General features: G+C 45.4%; 1 protein-coding gene across 1 annotated transcript; it reads right to left on the bottom strand.

The window, feature by feature from the left end:
* Nucleotides 1-4: 4 nt before the first annotated feature.
* Nucleotides 5-21,594, bottom strand: LOC149372366 (BBSome complex member BBS7-like). Its single transcript, XM_089566831.1, has 19 exons — nucleotides 20,203-21,594; nucleotides 19,731-19,799; nucleotides 19,580-19,642; nucleotides 18,728-18,903; nucleotides 17,307-17,493; nucleotides 16,163-16,235; nucleotides 15,490-15,556; nucleotides 15,386-15,435; nucleotides 15,171-15,301; nucleotides 14,414-14,498; nucleotides 14,211-14,310; nucleotides 11,378-11,573; nucleotides 8,087-8,161; nucleotides 6,765-6,970; nucleotides 5,394-5,558; nucleotides 4,402-4,511; nucleotides 3,870-3,973; nucleotides 2,785-2,908; nucleotides 5-750 (listed from the first exon to the last, which is right to left on the bottom strand). The coding sequence occupies exons 1-19, from the start codon at nucleotides 20,236-20,238 to the stop codon at nucleotides 596-598; spliced, it is 2,172 nt and encodes a 723-aa protein (XP_089422957.1). The 5' UTR covers nucleotides 20,239-21,594; the 3' UTR covers nucleotides 5-595.
* Nucleotides 21,595-22,634: the final 1,040 nt, after the last annotated feature.

The raw sequence follows: 22,634 nt of genomic DNA, 5'->3' as shown, positions 1-22,634 counted from the left end.
GCAACCCCGAGGTTTTGTGCAAAACTGCCAATATGTGGCTTTTGCTTCATGTTGAAGTGCATGTTGTCGCACTGACGCTTAGTTTTCTGTACCATCCTTTGTATCATTCTCATGAACCGATAAACTCAACAGCTTCTTGCTGTTTATTCTTTTTTGTTTACACAACACTCTCATTGTGTTTTCTTGCTGGCAACGGCGGGCATCGAACGGCCAACCTCACTGTCATGTTTCGGTGATAGCTTCTCGTCGCCATAAAGCACGTGACGTTCACATAATTCACACACACACAAAAATATAATATCTGTTTTGCGTTAACCAGTACTTTGCGCAGAGCGAAGAGATTTGTACCGAAACTGTATGCTCGGAAAAGTCTCTACAGAGTTTTCAGAAAGCACGCTTGGCTCATCTAGTTCACGTGGCTTGCCTGCTAAGCGTAATAGCTGAGGAAAAAGTCTCCGTTCTTAACTATAACCCATTCTAAAAAGAAAATTAATGCCTACGGCTGACAAATTTAATGTCAAAATGAAGCCGTTCTTTTCATCATGCATAAATCGTAGCGGTGACATATCCTCGCACATTCACAAAACAGCCCATGCTATATCATACGCGAGGGCTCTGTTTTGTTCTGGAAAAAGTCAGCCAGGGCTTTGAATTCGTAGTGGTCGAGGACCTGGAGCAGGGCTGGCACCTTGCTTTTCACGTTGGTTCCTTTAAATTTGTACACGTCGATGTACAGGTCGGTGATCATGCCTGTGCGGAAAGGAAAATAAAATTTGAAGAGGTTCTGCGCTTGTCCCCACCAGCACTCATTAAGCGTGAGCTGAATTTGCGGATTTCAACGGAATACGATCGATGAAATTCAATGTAGAGCGCGTTCGTACTTACGTAATGCATATATCACACCTAGCATTAGTATACTACGGGAAAGTTTTCCACATATGAGGTGCTACCCAAAATTTCTGGCAATTTTCAACAGCGCTCGCAAGCTGGTGGTACTACGCCTTTCTACTGGTTCATGTGCAAAGCAGTCTGCCTTATATATGAGTGTGCCGACAGCCGTGTAGCTCAGAGGAAGCATTTTTTGCTCTGTTCGATTTTGCAGAGGAATTTTTCAGTGATTCAGGTTCATTTCTTTTCATCGGAAATGACGGACTTTAGGATTCAACGAATCTACATCATATTATGTGTGGAATTTAACAAAACTGCCGTAGAAACTCTTTGTATTCTATAGATATCTTTCCGAGATAATTTCACTATTTAAGCAGGAAATTTTCGTTGTACAAACGTTTCAAAGAAGGCCTAACGCCAATCGACAGCAATGAGCGTTCCGGACCATCGCCAGCAACGATAACACCGAAAATAATAGCAGAAGTTCGCAAGGCTAACCTTTCAGATCGCAGGAGAACTGTCCACAACGTCTTTGATATTGCAGCACTGTCATACGGGACAGTTTTGGGACGGAAAAACAACCAGGAATGTGCAAAAGCGGAAGCTGCTCCACTATGAAAGCGCGCTAGCTCATACATCACTCGTTGTTCGACAGTTCCTGCGTTCCAAAAACATCACAGTACTTCCGCACCTGCCCTATTTACCTGACCTTGCCCCCTGTGACTTTTTCTTGTCACTGACTACGAAACTGAGGCTGAAGGGACGTCGGTTTAACACAGTTGAAGAAATCCAGTCGGAATCGCAGGAGCTCCTCAACGCACTCCCACCTGGAGACTTCCACGGTTGCATGGAATCATGGGAGAAATTGCGCGATCGGTGTACGCGTGGTCAAGATGACTACTTCGAAGGAAACAGTGCAAAATAAGTTTACAATATTGGACGCTATTTCTTGTCCAGAGTTGTTGACGACATCCTGCGTTCATGTTTTACCAAGCATAAGATTGCCACAGCATACCACCCGCAGACCAACGGGCTAACCGAGCGTTTGAACCGAACATTAACAGATATGTTGTCTATGTACGTCTCCTCCGACCACAAAGACTGGGATCTCGCCTTGCCCTATGTGACGTTCGCTTACAACACCTCCTGGCATGACACAACTGGTTACTCTCCGTTCTATCTCTTATACGGCAGACACGCCGTCCTGCCTCTGGACACACTCGCCCCATCCGCTGACCGTCCCGTCACCGCCTACGCCCGTGACGCCATTGCTCAAGCTGCAGACGCTCGCCAAATCGGCCGTAGTCGGCTCCACGCGTCCCAGCAAGTACAGAAGTATATGTACGATAATCGCCATCGCCATGTCTCCTACGAACCAGGGTCGCGGTCATTCTTCTGTGGTCCCCTTCCCGCCGCGTCGGTCTCTGTGAGAAACTTTTGTCCTCCTACCATGGCCATTATCGTGTTGTGCGTCAGGTGACCGACGTCACGTATTGTTGCTCCTCATACACCTGCATCCTAATCATGTAGACCACCACCCACCGATATTGTTCACGTTATGAGCCTCAAGCCCTACCACGCCGCTCCTCTATCACCGGTCTAACGCCGGGACGGCGCTTGTGCCGCCGGGGGTCATGTTACGACAAAGTGGAAGACGGAGTGGCCCCCCGCGTGTAAGGGACGAACGAAGTAGAAGAGGTTGATGGATCTCCCTGTTCACTTTGGTGTTCCCTGCTAGGAACTATTCATTCTTGACCTCTACCGCTTGTAAATAAATGTAAATAGTATTTCCCCGTAACAATATATTTTTTTTTCTATGACTGAATTTCCCGAACTTTTGGGTAGCACCTCGTACTTGGAACAATCATAAAAAAGCGAGACAGAGTAGTTCTTTACCGTAAAGCCTCTCCAGATGACACGGTTGTCTTTTGAACTCTGCTTCCAGCTCATCGCTTCGTGCTAATATGTCCTGGTATTCGGGCGCCAGGCAGTCGACGTTTCCTTCGTAGACCTTGAGATCCTGCATTGGAAGCCACGTGAGACTCATGACGGCTTGCGGAAGAACCAAGGATAGATAAGTATCATGGACAGCCGAACATTGTTAACGCGCCGTGCTGTCTTGCTCCCAATAATGACCGCTTATAGAAAAGCTGCAGCATACAGTTCCTAAGAAAGTACGTATTCTATCTTGCTGAAGCTTTTTGAAACAGTGTGAGAGCACAGTGTCACCCATCTGCTGACTCTATACACTCTACTGCAATCCACAAAAGTGTTTTCATTTAAGAATGATTCGTGATTACTGCGAGGCTAGGATGATGTCCTGATTAGCCAGCCAGTTTATGTCAACGTGTCACAGGTCGTTGTAACGTGCGAGCGCCTCAGTAAAACCAAGCCCTGTTCGGGTCACGTCACTCATAGTCTCCATAGATCTATATCGAGCGTAGGAGTGCACGGTGTCCGGAAGAGAAAGAACTGGCAGTTACACCAAGTGATTTATTTGTTATCATTGCCAAAAATTCTGGACAGCTCCCAGCCAGTGCCGCAAAGCCTAGCGGTTTATAATGTCCTGTTCTGCTGCCATTCGGTCATTCTCTTTTTTTCTTACGTCACGGATGATGACAATGGGGTGTTTGTGAACGTTCAAAGCCATGCACCACGTGGCGGAAGCAAAGGGAACTAGAACCGCTTGTCCCGAATTTCGGGTAATGTTAGAAACATGCTGAACGACATTTTCGGAAAAAGGGGGTGCTAGAGAGTGTACAGGAGAAAGAGGAAACCCAATCAGTCTCATTTAATAATATTATAGATGTTCAAAAACATGAGCGTAACCAAATAAATAATTTTGTTCCGAAGAAGGGTGTGCTCCGTACTTCCGGACTGCTAACAAACTGACATCCGCTTGTCCAACACGTAAATCCGCTTCCCACGCTACCCAACAGAAAGCGCATGTGTAGAGACAGGCATCATATATGTTCGATTACCTTCAGCGCTTCCACGAGTTGGACCTTCTTGGCCAGTATCAGCTGGTGCTCGAGCTTCGGGTGAATCATCCTGAGAGTATGCGTTATGCTGTCGTCATTTATATCTGAAAAAAAGAAAGTGCCATTTACGAGTCACTCATGTCCTGACACACACGCTAAAAAAAAAAAATGACAGCATGGCTTGCGCAAGACGACGCGAACGAGACAGAGAAGGGTAAAGACATGAGGGGCTCGTTATGACGTATATTTTAAGGAAGGCAACAATCATCGAAAGCAAGGAAATGATAGAAGTTAAAGAAATAAAATAAAATTAAAATTAAACGACATGAAGGTGCATAGCGGCGTGCGTCAGATATAACGCAAACACTGTTTCAAAACGGGCTCATTTTGCCAAGGTCTTTATCTCGCAGCAAACGGACAAAAACTCGACAAAACCGATGCCAATCGCAGGCGGACCTAGCCAAGCAAGTTTGGTCACCAGTGGTGCCCTCCTGTGATTAGGAAGAAGCAATATCACAACGGGCAAGCTTACCGCATGAAATGTCCAAGCTGATCTTTTTTCGAGTTGCCTGCTTTGCAAGGACGTCCTTTAGTATCGAGATCGTAGAAATATTGTCCGATTTGAATATCGCTTCACCACGCCTAGAAGAAAAAAAGTACGTCAGTTTGTAAGCCGTCATCGAATAATGGCGCTTGTGTTGGTCACTTATGCTTCAAGCATACGAACTAACGTTCTCAAACAGAAATTTTGATCAGATTATGAAAAATAGAAATCATATCTATGAGCAGTATCTGCAGAAGCTGTAGCCTCCTTTCATTAGTATGGCCTTTGAATTGTCCATAAAATATGTTTATTTACAAAAACAGCAGTTGGAGCTAATTTTTATTGCAAACTGGGCCTTTTTACTTCTTTCACGACAGTGGTTAGTTGTGCCAGGATTATTCAAGGGCACACTAATTAGTTCGGCTTTGAAGCAAATGACCATTAAAAGTATTGAGTTCATTCCAAAAAAACGTGACTTCCACGTCCAGATGTGATTCAGGCTTGCATATGTCACCATCATTGACGTATTATCCGTTACACCAGCACAGCAGGGAAACGAGCAGGCCCCCGTTTACACGTTGTGTCTTAACGTGCACAGAATGCCAAGCCTAGAGCCAAGCCTAGAACCAGGGTCCGCACCGTTGCGTCAGACTTGAACTTAGTGCACGATATGCACTTGCAATGCTGTACATACCTTACATCTTGCACGTGGTGCCTAGGTGCATATTTATGTGTTGCCCCAACCATCAGCGTTATGTACAGAGTACTTGCGCAAGGGTTCTTGGTCGTCAGTAATGGCGGCGGTCACAGCAATCAGACGCCAAATGAACACGTAGGCGTAGTAATAACCAAAACTGTTGGCCTGAGTACACTAACCTAGCTGAGCGGCTGGTTAGAGTATGCCGGCGATTACATCGTTCCAAAGGCTTTCATGTCAGCCTATTGCTGTGCTGCCTCGGAGGGATGGCGCATGTGCACACCTGTAGCAGCAGCTGAGCACGGTGCCCAGGAAAGTGGAGACGAAGTAGAGCGTTGCCGAGTCCGTCGCCGGAGGCCTCTCGGCCACCTCCGGGAGGGTCAGCACCAGCCAAGCGTGCATCTCCGCCATGCTGAAGGAGCCGCGAAGTTTCAGCTCGTTCAGTGGCCTGGGCGGTAACAAAGTTAAACGGTGCGCCTGAATGGATCTACTCCCTCGCATCATATGCAGTGCATAAGTACCTATCGTAAACTTAAAGAGTTACATGCATCGTGTGACGCTTTTATTCACACCATGCATTCTTTCCTATAGATTTGGTCCCTATAACTCTGCCCATTCCTTTGTGCAAAGCAGCCATCTATACCTAAGTTTTACAAACTGTGACTGCCTCCACTTCACCGCTCCTTTTCTTCGCATAAGTGTCATCATAACATCCAAAAGACAATAAGAGCGACCAACCTAACTATGCATCATCTTTTCCAAAAGTAGCAAGGCAACGGGGTTCATTTCTTAGCCACGTAGCGGAACACTTGAGAGTCAGGTAAGGAGAGCCCTTGTCTTCACCTTTCGAAACCTTTTGAACTTTAAGGGTGCCGTAAGGGCTCCATTACATTACCTGCTTACTTCCTGCAAAAACGCTACAAATGGAAGGGGCATAGACACTGTTATTTACTTAATCTTGTGAAATATATTCAAAAAGAAAGAAAAGTTCTGAGCTTTCGTCCAACGTTGACGATGACGCGTTGAGAAGATTTATGGCAGCAGGAATAAGATGGACTCAACCCAAGGAGCACATACGAATGACAAAGCCAACGCAGTGTCTGCTTAGATGCTTCTTTTCGTTCCTTTCGTTCCTGAAGCTTTAGACACTAACTGACCCTTACACCAAGATCACAGAGCTTGCTTCCCCACTCGATATGGCAGATGGGTTGTGAATGAGGTACCTCCTCGTGCGGTTAGAGAAAGAGAAGATTCTGCAGCGGGACCTCCCTTAACGGGTAACTATGTAGCTAGAATAGTCAAATTATTTTCGCTTAAATTCGCATGGTATGGAAAATTTAAACATGAGAGCTTGCGCTTCCACATTAGCGTAACAAGAAAGCCGACAAAGCAAGCAAACAAACAAACTCAGTTTTTGAGAACCAAGTTTCCACTGGAAAAAAAATTAACTCCACCACTATGGTTCCAACCTGAAATAAGTACAGCAGTCACTATAATTGAGCTGACCAGGTAGCATGGTAAGAAATGAATAAATGCGCTAAACATCGGGTGCCTGAATGAAGTTATCAGTCGGCGGACTGCCTAAGATGGATGGGTCTGACCAAAGAAGTGTGTATCGCATTGCAAGGCGGTGAAGCTGGCCGGCGATGGGCACCTGTCCTCCAGCACGGAGTGGGATCGCCGGTGCAGGGACAGTGGCCGAATCTGGTACTCGCGCAGCCGGCAGCACTTGGGCTGCAGCTGGGGCGTCACGTAGGCGCGCAGCACCCCCTGCTGGCCCTCGATGGTGCGGATCTTGACCTCGAGACGGGACGTGTTGGCCTGGCAGCGGAACGTCGCCAGAAGGTAGTTGCCGCTAGTCTGCACAGCGCACGGGCAGAACGTGCAGTGTGCGACGGTGTCGGGAAGTGTAGGGTGCATGATAATCCAACCACTTGATCCACCGTATTTGTACTTGTAGCGAAAGGCCTATCTATGCTCTAAGCGAAAATAAATGAATAAAAGGGACTGACTGCAGCATTTAGTCATCGAGGTGAATGGTTAGTCCGTAGGAAGACTAAATGCATGGCTAAAGCCTGTTTGAAGTTAGTTTTTCAGAAAGTAATGGTTACTCTTTTTTAAAAAAGAAATAATGGTTATGGCAAGGAGAGAGTGATTGCTGAGCTTTTCTGGTCCGCAGTGTACTTTCACAAGGGCGAAGAAAGTTTCAGGACAAGTATTGGAACAGGAGTTGTTTCAAATGTTCTCCTTGTCATGAAAAGGCGGCCATAAAAAGGCACCTTTCCTCCGTTTAGTATATCGCATGCTAGCGAGGTTAGCGAAGCCTGAGCTCTACTTTTTTGCCTGTGATTTTAGAAATTAACCTGCGAGAAAACACAAAGTAAATATAGCTGTTAGTGGCTTGTGAAAAAAAAAAAGAACAATGGTCAGCACTCAAACACACCTCATTCAACATCTTGCGCTTCATTAGTGGAGTTTGTGAGGGCGCTTTTCGTTGGAGTGCGGTAAATGGCGGATTCGGTCCCCGTTCTATGCACATCAAGCTTCAGTTTTGCAATCATTTTTACATGCGCTTCATTTCAAGCCATTTCTTTTCAGTCTTTTTCTCACTAATTTCACAGTTTAGTAGGGCACCTTCGATCTCAAGCTACTGCCGATAATTATAATTCAAGCGGCTCCAAGCGTTACCGGACGACCAAACAAATGCGACTGTGAATGTAGGACATGACAATTGGTTTATAGGTGAAGAAAATGAGGACATGGCATGATCCCCTCCAAATATCAAATATTTGTTTGACTGAGTTCATGTTTAGCCGGCACAGCTGGAGAACCGTATTCGCCTGTCACACTCTGAGAACACCTTAGAGCGAAGTGAGAATGACTTTCTGAACGAACATTGTCCGCTGTAGAGATGACGCAGCGCTGAGAGGAAGCGCAGTTAAGATAGGCATAGTTAGCTTGCAAAAGCCTGCTCACTTGAGGGTCGCATGACGTGTAGCTGACGACGGCGGAGTTCTTGTTGCTGTCCAAGAGGTCTACAGGCACGTTAGACTGCGCAAAAAAAAAAAGGAAAGAACAAGTCCATTTTTCTCGGCTGACATAGAAACATTTCACTTATAGCCTTCAGGAGAGAATCATGTTCGCTTAATGCATCACATTGCCGCATCAGCTTCTGCATGTGAGCAACGCAAATTGCACCTTGGAACAAAATGGCGGCTTTGCTTTGCAACAGCGCTGTGACCAGACATACAGACTCTGCAGCGTACTCACACAAACTCGAAGCATAGCGAGGATGGTTTGGAAGGAGAGAGTGTGCCGCCCCCATGGGAGGGTACACTGTAGGAGTGAATGCAGCGATGCGAGGTCTAACTGCAGAATAACTAAAAATGGAGTGCCGTATAATCCATGCTTTTAAGCCTTGAATGAGAACTTAAGACACAGAAGGGATTGTGAAGAACAAAAAAAGAACCATGATTCTTTAAAACAGTGCAAAAGACAGGGACACAGATAGAAAAGACACACACAGCGCTTGTAAAAAAACCCTTGTAAAAACCCTTGTAAAAAAAGAACTTTAGTAATGTTCGTCCCAGTAACTTTAATACGCACAACAATTGAAATATAGATGGGCAACATATGTCAGCACTCCTTCTTTAGCCCTACTGTGCCCTATCTGTCACTCACTGAGAAAGTAACAAGGAGCGGACTTACTTAATGGGCACGTGGTCTTTCATGCCGCATTCTTCCACTGTCCCTCTTTATATTAATGAAGTTTATTCTCTCTTTCTCAGTATCATCTTCCCTTCTTTAGTGCGTTTGCAGTTTCTCTAAAGGCAGCTGTATCAATGCAGTAAATCAGTAGGATATCACGTCCCGCCGTGCAGGGTCGTCAATTCAACTATAATGAGAGGCCGGTAACTCGAAGTGATGTTGGCTACCTGAACACTGTAAAATCCTCGTGTACAGACCGCAATCTCCCCATATGGGGAAGTCTGAAGAAAATCTTGCGCGACCTATATTAATTCTTTCTAAAAAGGTCTTTTTATCAAGTTTTATGCCCTAATTATTTTTACCCGCACAGCGCATTTCTCGATCTCTAATCATATACAGAAGTTCGCTCAATAAAGGGAGGTCCTGCAGCGAGCTACTCTAGTAGAAAAGGTTTCCGCTGGGGGGGAGGTTTTGTTGTGCTCTGCACTCCCTTCCTCTCTTATATCCACCTGTGGCTCGGACTCAGTTCCGCCAGTCGCCCTGATCGCGACTTTGCTGGCATAGTGAAATACCGTCCGCGCTAGAGAATGCATTTACTATGCGGAATACAATGCATTTATTTTCTTTTCGCAGAAATGAGGGCTAATATGGTTTTGACTGAGTAAATATGTCGCTCGTTCCGAGGGACTGCGGCAGGTCTGCTGAAAGACGGTGGAGAAATTTCTCGAAAATACTTGTCCCCCCTATGCGCAATTGGTCCTGACCTCATGCGTATCTAAAGTATGGAACAAAATGAACGTTATACTAATACGTAAGAAAGGCGAAGACTTGGAAATTTATAGTCCTATTATATTACTGTCCGCTGCTTACAAGGGATTTACTTAGTAAATCACGTGATTTTATGTCGAAAACTGGTAAATTCAACTAGCGCATTCACATAACCTTCACATTTTACGAGGAAGGATTGCATTCTGGCAAAACGTCAGAAGCTTTGCAAGCATGAAGTAATCAGACTGCGGAGAAAGGGAAAGGGGCATACGAGTATGTGAATAGGCTAATGCACCCCTAGCGACTGTCTAAAGACCACAGCTATCAACAGGGAAATGAAAAAAAGAAACGCTCAGGAGGAGTGCCAGGCAAGGTGACACAATCTTTCCGGTTTTATTAATCGCATGTTTACATGAGGCACCCAGAAGATTGGTCTGGGAAGAATTTGGTTTGGTTTGGTTTTTATTGGGGTTTAACGTCCCGTATCGACTCAGGCTATGGGTAAGAGTGAATGGAGAACAAGTAATTCTAATCACCGAACTAAAAATTCAATGTAAAACAGTGGGACTAAGTACCTGATATGAAGAGAACTAATTTCCAGCAGCCTCAGAAAGCAGCAATGGTTTACTATAGCCAGCGAAGTTCTAAAAGTGGCAAAAGAATACATACATACACAGCAAGTAGTGACCCATGTTCCGCCTACGAGAATGAAATGGTATAACAAGAATGGGGTGATCGGTACTTTCATGGCATAAATGGCAGCCTAGTAATATCCCTCAAGAGAAAGTATACAATATAGCTTTTACGAATTGGAAAAACAGCGAAATCAAAGACGAGACACAAGAGAAGGACAAAACACCAGCGCTGGTGTTTTGTCTCTTGTGTCTCGTCTTTGATTGCGCTGTTTTTCCAATTCGTAAAAAATGTACCAACCAGCCCGTATTTGCTCTCTTCTGGAACAATATAGCTGCATATGACCAGTGATTGACTATATGGGGCGACAGCTTGAAGGAGAGCGAAAAGGCTTGAGATGAAATCGCAGCGAGCTACGCAAATAAAAATGATATGGGTAGCGTTAAGAGACAGGAAGGGAGCAGAATGAGCCAGGGAAGAAACGCTAGTTAAGGGTAATATGACTGAAATCAATAACCTGAAATATACATTTGCAAGACACGTAATGTGGAGAACAGATAACTGCTGGTCAGTTAGTGCAAAGATATGGATTCCAACAAAACAAACGTGACAGGGGGTAGCAGAACTTGAAGGGGGTAGGTGATATAGATTGGGAAGTTTGATGATACACTGTGTTCGCAGCTTGCACAGGACAGGGTTAATTGCGGGACAACGAGAAAGTCCTGTGCCCAGCAGTGGACGCAAGTGAGCTGACGATAAGGATGTTAGTCAACGGTGCCCTTTTCTTTATGTTGCAAGTCCTGACAGAACCAGTTACGCTGAACCCATCTAGGTATGTACCAACTAGCTGAGTTTCAACCATCTGTCGAAATGATACCTCCGTGACTGTCGGAAAGCAGAAGAAAGGGTGTGATTGAAAATTTTTGAAGTGTGTCTTGAGTACAATCACTTGGTAAATGCAGCCGAAGCAGGTACTTCTGGCCCTTAAAAGTTTTCAGCTATACAGAGGGAAAAGTGAGAATGTAAATGCGTTTTAAAATTTCCGGTGGTTTTACTGTGCATAATGTAATACAGTAAAATGAGCGGAAGTTGCTGTCTATACCCGGAGCTGACAGCATCTGACGTGTAAGTGTGCTGCACCAATATTTACGACCTGACCTGCAGGACGACGGTGTCGATGGCCGCCTGCAGCTGGATGGCTAGCGTGTACGATGCGTCCTGGTGATGCAGCACGAACGAGTCGTCCACTGCGAAAAAGGGCACCGTCGAGACGGCTCCCTTCTCCGAGTAGGTGGCCAGCTGGTAGAGCTCGCGCTCTCGTGCCACCTTCTGCTCCAGTTCCTCCACTTCTTCTCTGCAAGTTGAAGCGATCACGTGATTGTGTGTGTGCATGCAGGACAGGTTACAACGGCAGCACGTGGGTGCTGGAATCGCGCACAGCTCATAACGGCGGGCCTGCGCTTCACAACTTGCCCAAGGCTGCGAATTGGGCAAGTTGGAACTGATTCAATTGTTAAACAGCGCGGAAAGACAGGACACGTGAAAGAAAGTACGCGCAACACAAGCGCTGCTACATAGAGGACAACCCATGGTGCTAAAAATTACGCCAATTAAGGCGCTTACGCTAGGTTATTTACGTTACGTTAAAACTGACATTAATTCAACGCTTGTGTTGCGTGTACTCAATAGTTACAGATTAATAGCTTAACAGTTGCATAACGCGACATGTACACATACCCAGAAATTCTAGACAAGCGCATTTTTTTCAAATGCAGGTTGCTGAGAACGCAGTTTTTAGCATATCATAAGACTGCACCATCACAATCAAAATATCCGCAGATCCCTACTCGGAAAACTTGTGATTTTCTGCTGGTTGTTGTGAAAAACTCACCCCCTTGCTTTGCTATGGAAGTCTTTACTGAGGAATTCACTGTTGAATGGCGTGAGCAAAGCGTTTGATGAAAGGATACTGAACAGAGGGCGCAGTCAACGCGACATTTATCGACACGGCGCACATAACGTAGGCCCATTTCCCATGAACCTGAATAATGTGGCGAGCGGCTGTGGTTATACGCTAGAATTAGGTAGAAAACGTTCGCCTGACCACGTCCACCTATTCAATAATTAGTAGCCGGACTCTTCAGTTCAAAACAGAAAAAAAACGATGAATTAAATTTTAAAAATTCAATTGTAACCGAAAAAGGTCCCTGCATGGTCGCTATGGGTAACGCCGGGTGTTTTCGTCGCGCCCGCTGAAGAAAGAGAAAGAAGAGATTTTTCGAACACACTCGAAGGCGAGCGCGTCCAGGCGCGCGACCCTGGCCTCCCTCTCCCGGCGACCTTGGTGGGAGAAGCGACGTGCGCGCACAGACGGATCGAGATTGTTCGAGCACTATCGAGAAGAGAGGGCGAGAGAGGCGAAGCTTAGCGCGTGCTGCGCCACCTACCTCCTTTCTCAGCGCCTCCGCCCGCAGGCCAGGCCACGCGAAGCGTAGGCGGTCCCCGGCTTTCGGGAAGTCGCCAAGTGCGAGCATTGAGCTCAAGTGCTACTTCTGTAACTTATTCTGCCAGCTTCGGCAGCTGAGTGGTAACTATTGAGTCAGCTGTGACAGCTGAGTGGTAACTATTGAGTCAGCTGTGACTGCTGACTGTGAAGCTATCTTCATTTTTGTGCGCATGTGTTTCTGTATTGTTGTTAATGTGTTAATATAAAGTCCAGTTCTTCCGTTCTTTCGTGTGTCATCCGTTCGTCCATCGTCTGCAAGTCTGTCTGCTACCCATCCTACGCCAAATCAACGTGTACCTCGAAGAAGCGAGTGCAGGAAAGGAACGTGTGATCTTTAACTGTCAGTATCCTTGATAAGCACAACTATAGCTGGATATTGACCAGGAGTTAGACTAAGTCAAGAGGGAAAATTACCAAAGTACGGAAGACAGGGGAGTGGTAAGACGTTATTATCGTCGGATTAAAGCAGGCGAGTACTTTGACACGTTGTCCTTTACTTTATACGCATCTTCACAGCGATAAGCGCCGCCTCCTAGCCTTCTGCTAGCGAAGCTCTGTTTATACGTTGTTATCAACTGTTAAGTGTAGTTACTTTATAGAGTAGGTTTATCCACTACACGTTAAGACAGTGACGTAAAACTATGCACAAACGTCCCGAAAAAGGATCATGATCAGGCTACCGTGACTGTTCAGCGACCGTGCCAACGGCACCTCAAAACGCAGACCACGTGATGCCTCGCCGTCTCGCTCAAATACGCGAAGAATGTTGACGCTAACATGAAAACCCAATTTTTAGATGTAACTTGTACTTGCGCTTTTGTTTCTCGCCTACCAATTTCGTTTCCGTTACTTGTTTTAACTGATGTTAGCACTTCCTTCTACAAGAACAGCTCTAACTACTGGGCGTTAACTACTGGTAAATATAGTGCTCCCGCTAACAAAAAGGCCAAGACAAACTCTGAGTGACTTTTGACCGCACAGAAACACCATGTATTACTGTTCAAAACAAGAAAAAAAAAACTGGCATTTGACCCTTAGAAAATATGATTTGCCCCAGTAAAAAAAAAACAAAACACGAAAACTGCCTTCTGAATAACGATCGAAAAAGAACCGCTGAATTTCCAAAAAAATAAAAACCGAAAACTCCAAGCCTCCAAGCCCTACTCATTCCTTATGGCGCATTTACCAGGATAGCTGCTTTCCTGCCACTCCCCCCCCCCCCCCCCCCCTCGCCCAGATAGCGCACTCACTGATTTGTATGATAATTTTGCAGCTTTTTTTTTTTTTCTAAAATACTCTTGCATCAATCGACGCTTCAGCGTACATGCTCACTGGAAATGACTGAACAGCTGTCTTCACGGCAGTGCAAGTGCGCTATGATATGAAGCAAGACTTTAAGAACACGGCTATGTTTTTAAAATTGTTCTCCTCAATTCTGGGGACGTGTGAGGCAATATTTCGTTGATAACTCTTGAGAACACGTACTTTAGCTTTAGTATCTTCTGTGCTGACTCGGGCGATATCAGAAGGTAGTTTGGGTCCAGCCTTTTCTCGGCATGCTCGGCAGACAAACCGAAGACCCAGCCTGAAAGCAGAAAAAAAGCGTCGAATTGTCGTATGCGTTCACAGTGCTGTCCCGCACACAGCAGGTAAACAGAGTAGCTTGCTCTTGCACGTGACCGACTCACCGCTATAGGTTGTGACGAGTACTTCATCGTAGCGTGCGTTTCCGACGATGCCGCCTTGTACTGAGGTGACGCTTTCGCCGCAGTTCTGCAGGAGAAATAAACGAACGAATAAAGAAAAACCAAATGCTATATTTATGCGCGTACCCATCACTCCCGCTGTAACCTAAGTGGGCTTCAGAAACCATTCATTCATCTAGTATCTCGCAAATGTAATTACAACAAACGCGGGAACACACAGCAACACAGTGTAAAAGGTCAGCAGTGGGAGGCTACGCACGTGTCAAATGAAAGGATAGGAAAACAAGACACCAAGAAAGACAATAAAAAAGTGTTAACTTCAAGATAAGAGCAGCAACAATAATGTTTTCTTTATTAAAAATAGACAAACTAATGAGAAAGTTCTGTGTAATAGAGTATAATTTGAACGGTCACACACTTGTTCCGTTGTATCCGGCATTCATGCCGAAGAGCGTTGCTGTGGTCTTTATTGCGGTCGTCGTCATGCCCTAAGTCGAATAGCCAAAGGAAGGGAGGCAGGAAAGGAACTCCCAACTACTTCCACTATAAGGAGACGAGAGACCATACGAAGCATACAAGTGAACAAAAAAAAAAAGAGCAGAGAATGCAGAAGACTACGACAAACAAATAGGATTCAGGAAACTCGAGAAATTCGCCACAATGCTCTTTACTCCGAAACGTATGAACTTTAGAGAAAGAAGAGAATAGTGAATGAAAGAAAGAGGCGGACGTTACTTACGTATGAAAACCTTAACACGGGTTCGTCCAAGTCATTGAAGGAGTAGACCTCAACCTGGCCGTCGTTCCTTCCTACAAGCAGATCCAGCAAGCCATCCCCAGTCATGTCGTAGAAGGCGAGACATGTGACACCTATGGCGAAGAAATGGTATTGAAAATGAAATTAGATTTCTGAAACTCTGTTAATCAATGAAGTGAGAAAGGAGCTGCTCTCACTTCCAGCGCCATTGGTGTTGTCTATTTCCCATACTGGAGTTGGAGAAGACCTGCGTAGAGATTCCATTCGGGGACCGCGTTCAAGGAGGAGTCAGTGTGCTTACTTGTCAATGGAAAGAAGGCCGACTTTCCCGTCACTAGTGCCGTACAGAACATCCTTTCCTGTCGGTCCTGTGAAGAAACCACTAGTGCTGTCAGGAGGCGTGCTGCTGAGCCATATGGGTATCGAAGTAAACTGCAGCACTAGGGCTATGAACAGTTTAGTGCATATAAATAAATAAATTTTAAGCAAAGTTAGCCACAGTTCTTACCCTGCAATGTGTTCAACGTAAGATTAACGAAACGCCTACAGACTTGTTATTCGAGAATGAAAATAAAAAAAAATTCCCAGGGGCCCTCATTTCCATAATGTGCTGGCAAGGCAATGGCATTAGCAGCTCGTGATGACGTTACTGGAAGTGACGTCACTTCTGGTGACGTCACTTCTTTCCAACCAATGGGAATGCTCCGCTGTTAGTACGTCGCTTCCCTCCAGCCAATGAACGAATTTTATGACCGATGAAGCACCAATGGACGAATTTTATGACCGACGAAGCATTTTGGCCTCATTGGGCTTCTATTGATATCGCAATAAAAGGTGCATGTTTTCTGTGTACTTCGGTTTCTACAGCGTATCGAAATGTTCACCCCATTATTCGCATGGTTAACTATCGGTTACAGGTCACTCCAAAGGAATAGTTTTTTTTTCTCTGTTTTCATCATATTTCGAGAGCCTACCTCCGTCGCCTTGGTATAGAGCCAGCGCAGTGGCGGGACCCGACACTTCAATCTCCAGCTGGCACGTCGAGTCCTGCAAAGAACAGTCGGAGAAGCCGTAATCAGTAAAACCAACGAACAGGAAGAAACTGAACAGATCATCGCGTTAATTTGGGTGGAAATGTTTTCAAGACACACGCTCCGCTTCGTGCTTCACGCGGGCCTGCTATGTTGTAAATGACTTCTTTTACATTCTGACGATGAAAAGGAAGTTATTTTTTTATTAGCGTTGTAAGGTTTTGTCTTCATCTGTGTATGTCTCACTAGCTTACCGGGTGCGCATCAGTAACCGGGATGGTTGGTGTGCAGGCACGCAACAGCTGCAGCGCAAAAACGAGAGTCAAATTTACAGGCCTAAAGACACGTCAGCGCCTGTTCTGTGCCTTTCCACTAGCAGATTCATCTGGTCTGCAAATTAATTTCCATATCTTATCTGAATGCATGCAGCATAGCACAAACGCGACATAGGTGCGATAACCCATATTTGGCACCGTTACTGGCCTACTTTGCCAGCTTTTCTCCGAGCGCATTATTCCAGAATGCATTACCGCTGTGCCCCGTGCCTCCAAGCTTATCTTATGCATGGCATAACAATCGCACGACGGCGGGCAGGTCACGTGTTTCGATAGGACCTTAACATGCATGGAAATGTCGTTTATCTACAACATTACGCCTTTATTAGCAAATTAATTGTTCTTCCGAGACCGACCACAGAACTGCACTTGTCCGGAGAAACCTCTAATCTCGTTGTAGTGTATCGCCACTTCTCCTTTCACCTGGCAAGATTCTTGATAAGTACCGCGTCATACCACCGCAACAACGTTTTTATCTAACTGGCTATTGCATGTATAAGGCAGCTTTAGAAAGCACTTTGAGGAGCCTTTCCTTTTCTTGAGCTTCACTTTTTTTTCTTCTCCAAATCCTCTCTGCTTTGCTGGCATGGTTGAAAGCAGGTGAAACATCAGTAACTGCAATGTCTACAGTACTCGGTCCGGCATCGCCGGACGCACATTTGAAGCGAGCTGCGACCACAGCTTGCGCATTGCAGTTTGCAGTGTGAGCTCGGCCGTATACGTGGCAGTAATGGGTCAGCGTGGATGCACACCTTGAGCACCCTCAGAAGCCGGTCCTGGCAGGCCAGCACGGGCACCAGGGCCCTGAGCTTGTCGGCGGGCAGCAGGAGCATGTCGTTGATGCGGCCGCTCGACAGGTAGTAGTTTTTGTCCTGGCACTCGAAGTAGTGGTTGTACACGTACTCGCCGCACACGGCCAGGTCATTGCCGCATACGCTCCTGCGCGAGGAACAGTGCAGACACTTCCCACTGAGATCGCTGTCGCATTGTTGCGGGCCAACCACGTGACCACCATCGCTTCCTTGCGTATGCCAAAGGTAGAGATGGCTCTAGGTTAAAGATGTGAACCGACAGTCTTGAAACGCAACATATATTTCGAGTCTTGAACTGTGGCATGTACCGTAATTGATGAGCCCAGCTTCAAACTTAGGAAGCTTAATTACCTGACTACAGTGCTAAACAGAACCCATTATTGACCTTCTTTGGACTCAGCCCGTTGGGCAAATTTTGGTTAGGGGCTCGAATTAACGACAGTTTGCCTTTTTACTTTTTGAAGCAATTGTTTATTAACAAGTGAGCATGCAAAGTTCGGTAAATGAGGGGCTCGTTATGACCAACAAGCGAGCAATTTCTTTGGTTTCCTTGTGCTTAGTTTTGCTGGCTGTTGGCTTCCTTAGTACGTACGTTTATTATCAAGGTTAAGTTGAGAGTGATTGCAAGCGTGCGTACACTGCGAGTTCCATCTCTGCCCTAACACCGCTTCCTCCGCAGGATTGTTAGATGACTCCGCTTATCTACTCTGCGTGTTTGGCTAGCGCGGTGAAGGCTCGCCAACACTCGCTATATCCGTGAACACGTGTAAAAATGCCTAGGAGTGAAGTAGAAAGGAGGCGTAAATTTAGAGTGTGGATGATTATATGCGGACGTCAAGGTTGGGAAAAAGGAACTTAGGGGTTGACAACGGATTCTGTTTTCTGTATATTTTAATTTTTCTACATTAAATAGACATACAACACAAACAATAAGGCATGTAACAGATATAAATAAAATGTATAAATGTATATCAATGTTCTACTTATTCGATGAAAAACTTCCTCTGCTCTATTCGGCAAGCCTCAGCCGCGACGCAGGAATTCTTGGTTTGGTTCACACGGCGCAAACTGGTGACCAAGAAGCCTCCGCGAAAAAAAAAAAAAGAAATAAAGCAAGGATACTGATGACGGATTGGCAGCCCTTTAAGGTTCATTAGAAGACATGATAGTTTTCATGTAGTTCGACTGTTATTTGCAGTTGTTATTGCATCGCAACCTCGATCTAAATGCGTTGATGAGTAGGGGTGTGAGGGGTTTACTGAAAGTGCTCTCGTGCCCAAAGCCGTGAGAGCAAACACTACACTTAGAAGAAGCGCAGGGCAAGACGGCGCTGACCGCGCATAGAAGTCCGTGCTACTCACATGCAGCGTATGGTGTCTGTGAGGTTTGTGTCAAACTTGAGGAACTGCTTTCCCTTGCGCGTGTAGCCCGTGATCTCGTTGCCCGCCGCCACGAAAATCTTGTCCTGGACGCTGCCTACGGCCCCGCCCAGCTGGATGGAGCCCACGCTCTTCCCCGGCAACGTCTTGAACACCGTCTGAGGTCATCCAAGCATAGATTGGCGCCAGGGCAGTTTACTATGCTTACATGCACAGTTTAACTACGATATCTGAAAGAGCTTGCATTGGGATCAAGCTTAACGATATATTATCGGATCCACAGGATCGTCGCTTTTTCTTTAAATTCAGTTATCTTTATCATTCGAGCTAGAGTTGGTCCGTGTGAGTCTGAGCTAACATGAATCTGAGAAAGAGCGAGTCAGAGTGAATTTGAGAGACCGAAAGCGAGTTTAGTCAGAGCAAGAGTGAGTTCAAAAGAGTCTGGCCTATATTGATTTGAGTTAAAATTTATTTTCCTCACGTAACATACACTGTGTATACTATATATGACACTTGAAACGCGAGGAAAAAACTGTTTTGAGAACAGCTTGGCCGAAACCAAATGAAACTCGCTCAGTTTTAGTGACACTCTGGGCGACTACAACCAATGACTAGCCCTGTGCAACCAAAGGCTAACCCACGCACAGGGTTTGCCCAAGTGAATGGTTAGTCCAATCCAACCAAAAAGCAGCAATGTTCAATCATGCAAACTGAGTGAGGCTGAGTCTTAGTCCAAGTGCACCTGAATCACATTAGTTTACTTGAGCGTTAGTGAAGAGTCTTAGTTAAGCTGATGTACTTCAGCCATTACAACAATCGATTCTCGGGGCGTACCTCGACTTGGCCACGGCTTGCACCGAAGCAGTGTATGACGCCTGACTGACTGCCAACGACAACCTGCAGAGAGAATATTTCAAAGCGATTAGAGAGGCTTTATTTTACAAACTACTAGCGTCTCAATGTGAAAGCACCTTCAGGGATGTACCTTTTGGCATCCTTTCTGTTCTGAGGACGTTGGCAAGATCTTTGTGGTCTTTGGAGATGTCCCGTCAACCTTCAGCGTGGAACAAAAGTTATTTTGCCGTAATATATGCGCCATTCAGTTAATAACGATCGCTCTCCGGGAGAGCAATATATATAGAAAACCTTACTGACAAACAAAGCACAAGGAGTGAAGCGATATCAACGACACGATGCGTGATGCGTTTGGTACTGTTGTTGAATGCTCTAACAACCGCTGAAGAAAAGTGAATGCCTTACGAGCGCTGCAATCTATGTAAGTGTATTTTAACAACGAGGGAGCCATTGCAGTACAAGTGAAACAGACATTTACTGAACTTCCACATACACACACACGCAGTGCAAACATGTAATTCACGTTCACCGATATTACTTTTTGACGTATTTGTAAACATACAGGAGCTCTGAAGGTAAGGCTCAAGGTAATGCGTACTCACCTGAATGTAGTCCGATCGGTTAAGCTCCAAGTCCATTATGAAGTACTACTGTTTTCTGACAGCCGCCTTCGTTATTTCAATATGCTGATCTATATAGTTACAAACGAATATGTATTACGGCACTCTGCATTGAAGCGCAGTAGCATATCACTCGTCAGCTGCTTTTCCGAACGCCGAGCGGCAGCGTCCGCAAGCTGGTCGTTGCCACAACGGCAGAACGGTTGCTAGGCAGACGTGTTGGGGCACATTTCGATTTGTCGCCCGCCGTGGCGGGCGCTTTGAGCACGCTCACATTTCCCTTCCCTTCTTATTTATGCGTAAGGTGCTTATAAGCGACACTATTGGGCCATTAGCAAAGTTGTTGAAGAATATTGGGAGCACTGCCCGCTAGCGGCCGCTCAGAGGTCGTCAGGTAAGAATAAAAGCAGGAGCACACCATTCGCTATTGGTCATGTCATGAGTCAAACAATCGGATTCGGTATCCAAAATGATATAAAAAAGACGGCGCTCAAACCGTTGAACTATAATCAGGTCAGAGGCAGCCTGCAGTTGAAGTGGATGCAAAAAAACAACAACAAAAAGAAATAACTGCACTCCGCTTTGAGATCAAAGACAACGATGACAGGGTTAAACAAGTTCAGCACGCCGTGCATTCACACGCAATAGATGTCCGTCCCTTGAAAATGGGATCATGATATTTGAGGCTTTCAATACGTACTTACTCGTAGCTACAGGATATGATGTAATTTTCGTGAGCACAACGTTGAGCTCAAAACATGCTCTCCGAAGCCACGCAACAGCCAGTTGTTTATTGGAGTCGTGATGTATAAACGAGCAACAAACGCTGGACATGCCCTTAGCTTGTTTCTGCTCATTTCACCTCATCTTGAAGCATCCATTTTTTCATCATTTTTGCTTTAATTTTTATGTCACGAACAGCTTTCTTTTACAGCGAAAACTGTTATGAGGAGCCCATACACAAGGCGGAGCTTCACCGTCAGCCGTAAACAACAGCTGGCAGCGCAGCCCAAGTGTTTCTCAGGCGCATGTGACCGCTTCGTTTTTTTTTTTTTCTTTTTTGGCTCAGAGCAAAGATCGCGGTGGGCTAGGCTCGTTTGCCAGTTGACCATCGGTTTTGGTGTTGGTGTTGCAGCCAGGTCGCGTGACTAGGCCGAGCGCACCTCACGCGCCCTTGATAGCTTCTTCTTTGCGTCTCAACACGGAGGTCGCTTTTGACACTCATAAATAAATAAATAATATACTGACTAATGATCTGCTCCTTACGTGCTTAGCCTAAATGGGGACGTGACTGGTGGCAAAGTTAACGGCCACGGTGGGACACATGAAATAGATATTTATTTTATTTATTTATCAAATACTGCAGGGCCTTACAACGGGCCCTAGCAGGGGGGGGGGGGGGGGGCAAGAAGTATACAATACGATACAATATGAATGCATCGTAATAAAAGCAAAAAGCATGAATACGAACTTAATTACAATGGGCAATATTCAAGTAATATGAGGAAATTTACCCCAATGTCTTACTTGACTGCAGATAAAAAGAAATCAGTTTGTCAATAGAGTCGATGGCAGCGTGTTACATTCCTCAATTGTGGGGGGGGGGAACGAGTACTGAAAGACGTTTGTTCTGGCGTTTGCTGTTAGACCGGACATGATAATGTGCTGTTAGTCGAGTAGTAAGGCGCGTAAGATGAGTTCGAGAACTCAAATAAATTTTGTAGTTTTTAGGCAAAAATAGCAATTTTAGTCTCTGAATTTTCCTTCGTGTTTTCAGTGGTGGAATGGCATGTTCCTACGTTAAAAAGAAGGGAGAGTCGGCAGTGCGACACCTTGAAACAATGAAGCGTACGGCTTTCCGCTGCATAGACTCCAGTGCCTCAATATTCTGTCCGATGTAAGGGTCTCAGACCGTGCAAGCACACTCTAGTTTTGGTCTGATGCGGCTGCAGTAGTACGCTAACTGCTTTACTTTGGAAGGAACGCTTTTTAATTTGTGGTAAAGAAAACTAAGTTTTCAGTAGGAGGACGAGCAAATATTGCCAATACGACTTTACCAGCTCAGACTGCCATACTGCAGGTCACACTGAAATAATTATATTCATCAAGTTCTACAAGAAGATGCTATGAAAGGGTTCATGGAAAGGAATCCTCTAAATTTTTGTCGGTAATTTTTATAAAAGTTGTATTTTTTTGACAATAAGTATCACGTCCTAATTGCTTCCCCATGAGTCAATTTTCTGGAAGTTAGAGTTAAGGAAAACTTGGTCATTAGGGCTGTTGATTTTGTTAAACTAAGTGCATTCACCGGCAAAAGACTAATTTGAACTGGTTCACATACAACATTAACGATATAATTTATATTAATCAGAAATAACAGAGGACCTAGTAACAAGAAATATCAATGGGTACGC

The sequence above is a fragment of the Amblyomma mixtum genome, chromosome 1 (genome assembly GCF_055824585.1).
Source record: "Amblyomma mixtum isolate Tamu chromosome 1, ASM5582458v1, whole genome shotgun sequence".
NCBI classification, from domain to species: Eukaryota; Metazoa; Arthropoda; class Arachnida; order Ixodida; family Ixodidae; genus Amblyomma; species Amblyomma mixtum.
This window is presented reverse-complemented; position numbering and strand designations above follow the sequence as displayed.

Excerpts from the sequence above, each read along its gene's own strand:
- LOC149372366 (XM_089566831.1), bottom strand. The coding sequence starts at position 20,238 with ATGGACTTGGAGCTTAACCGATCGGACTACATTCAG. Across the intron at positions 19,800-20,202 it reads ACCGATCGGACTACATTCAG|GTTGACGGGACATCTCCAAA; the intron begins GTGAGTACGCAT and ends TCCACGCTGAAG. Across the intron at positions 17,494-18,727 it reads ACAGACACCATACGCTGCAT|GAGCGTATGCGGCAATGACC; the intron begins GTGAGTAGCACG and ends TTCCTCGCGCAG.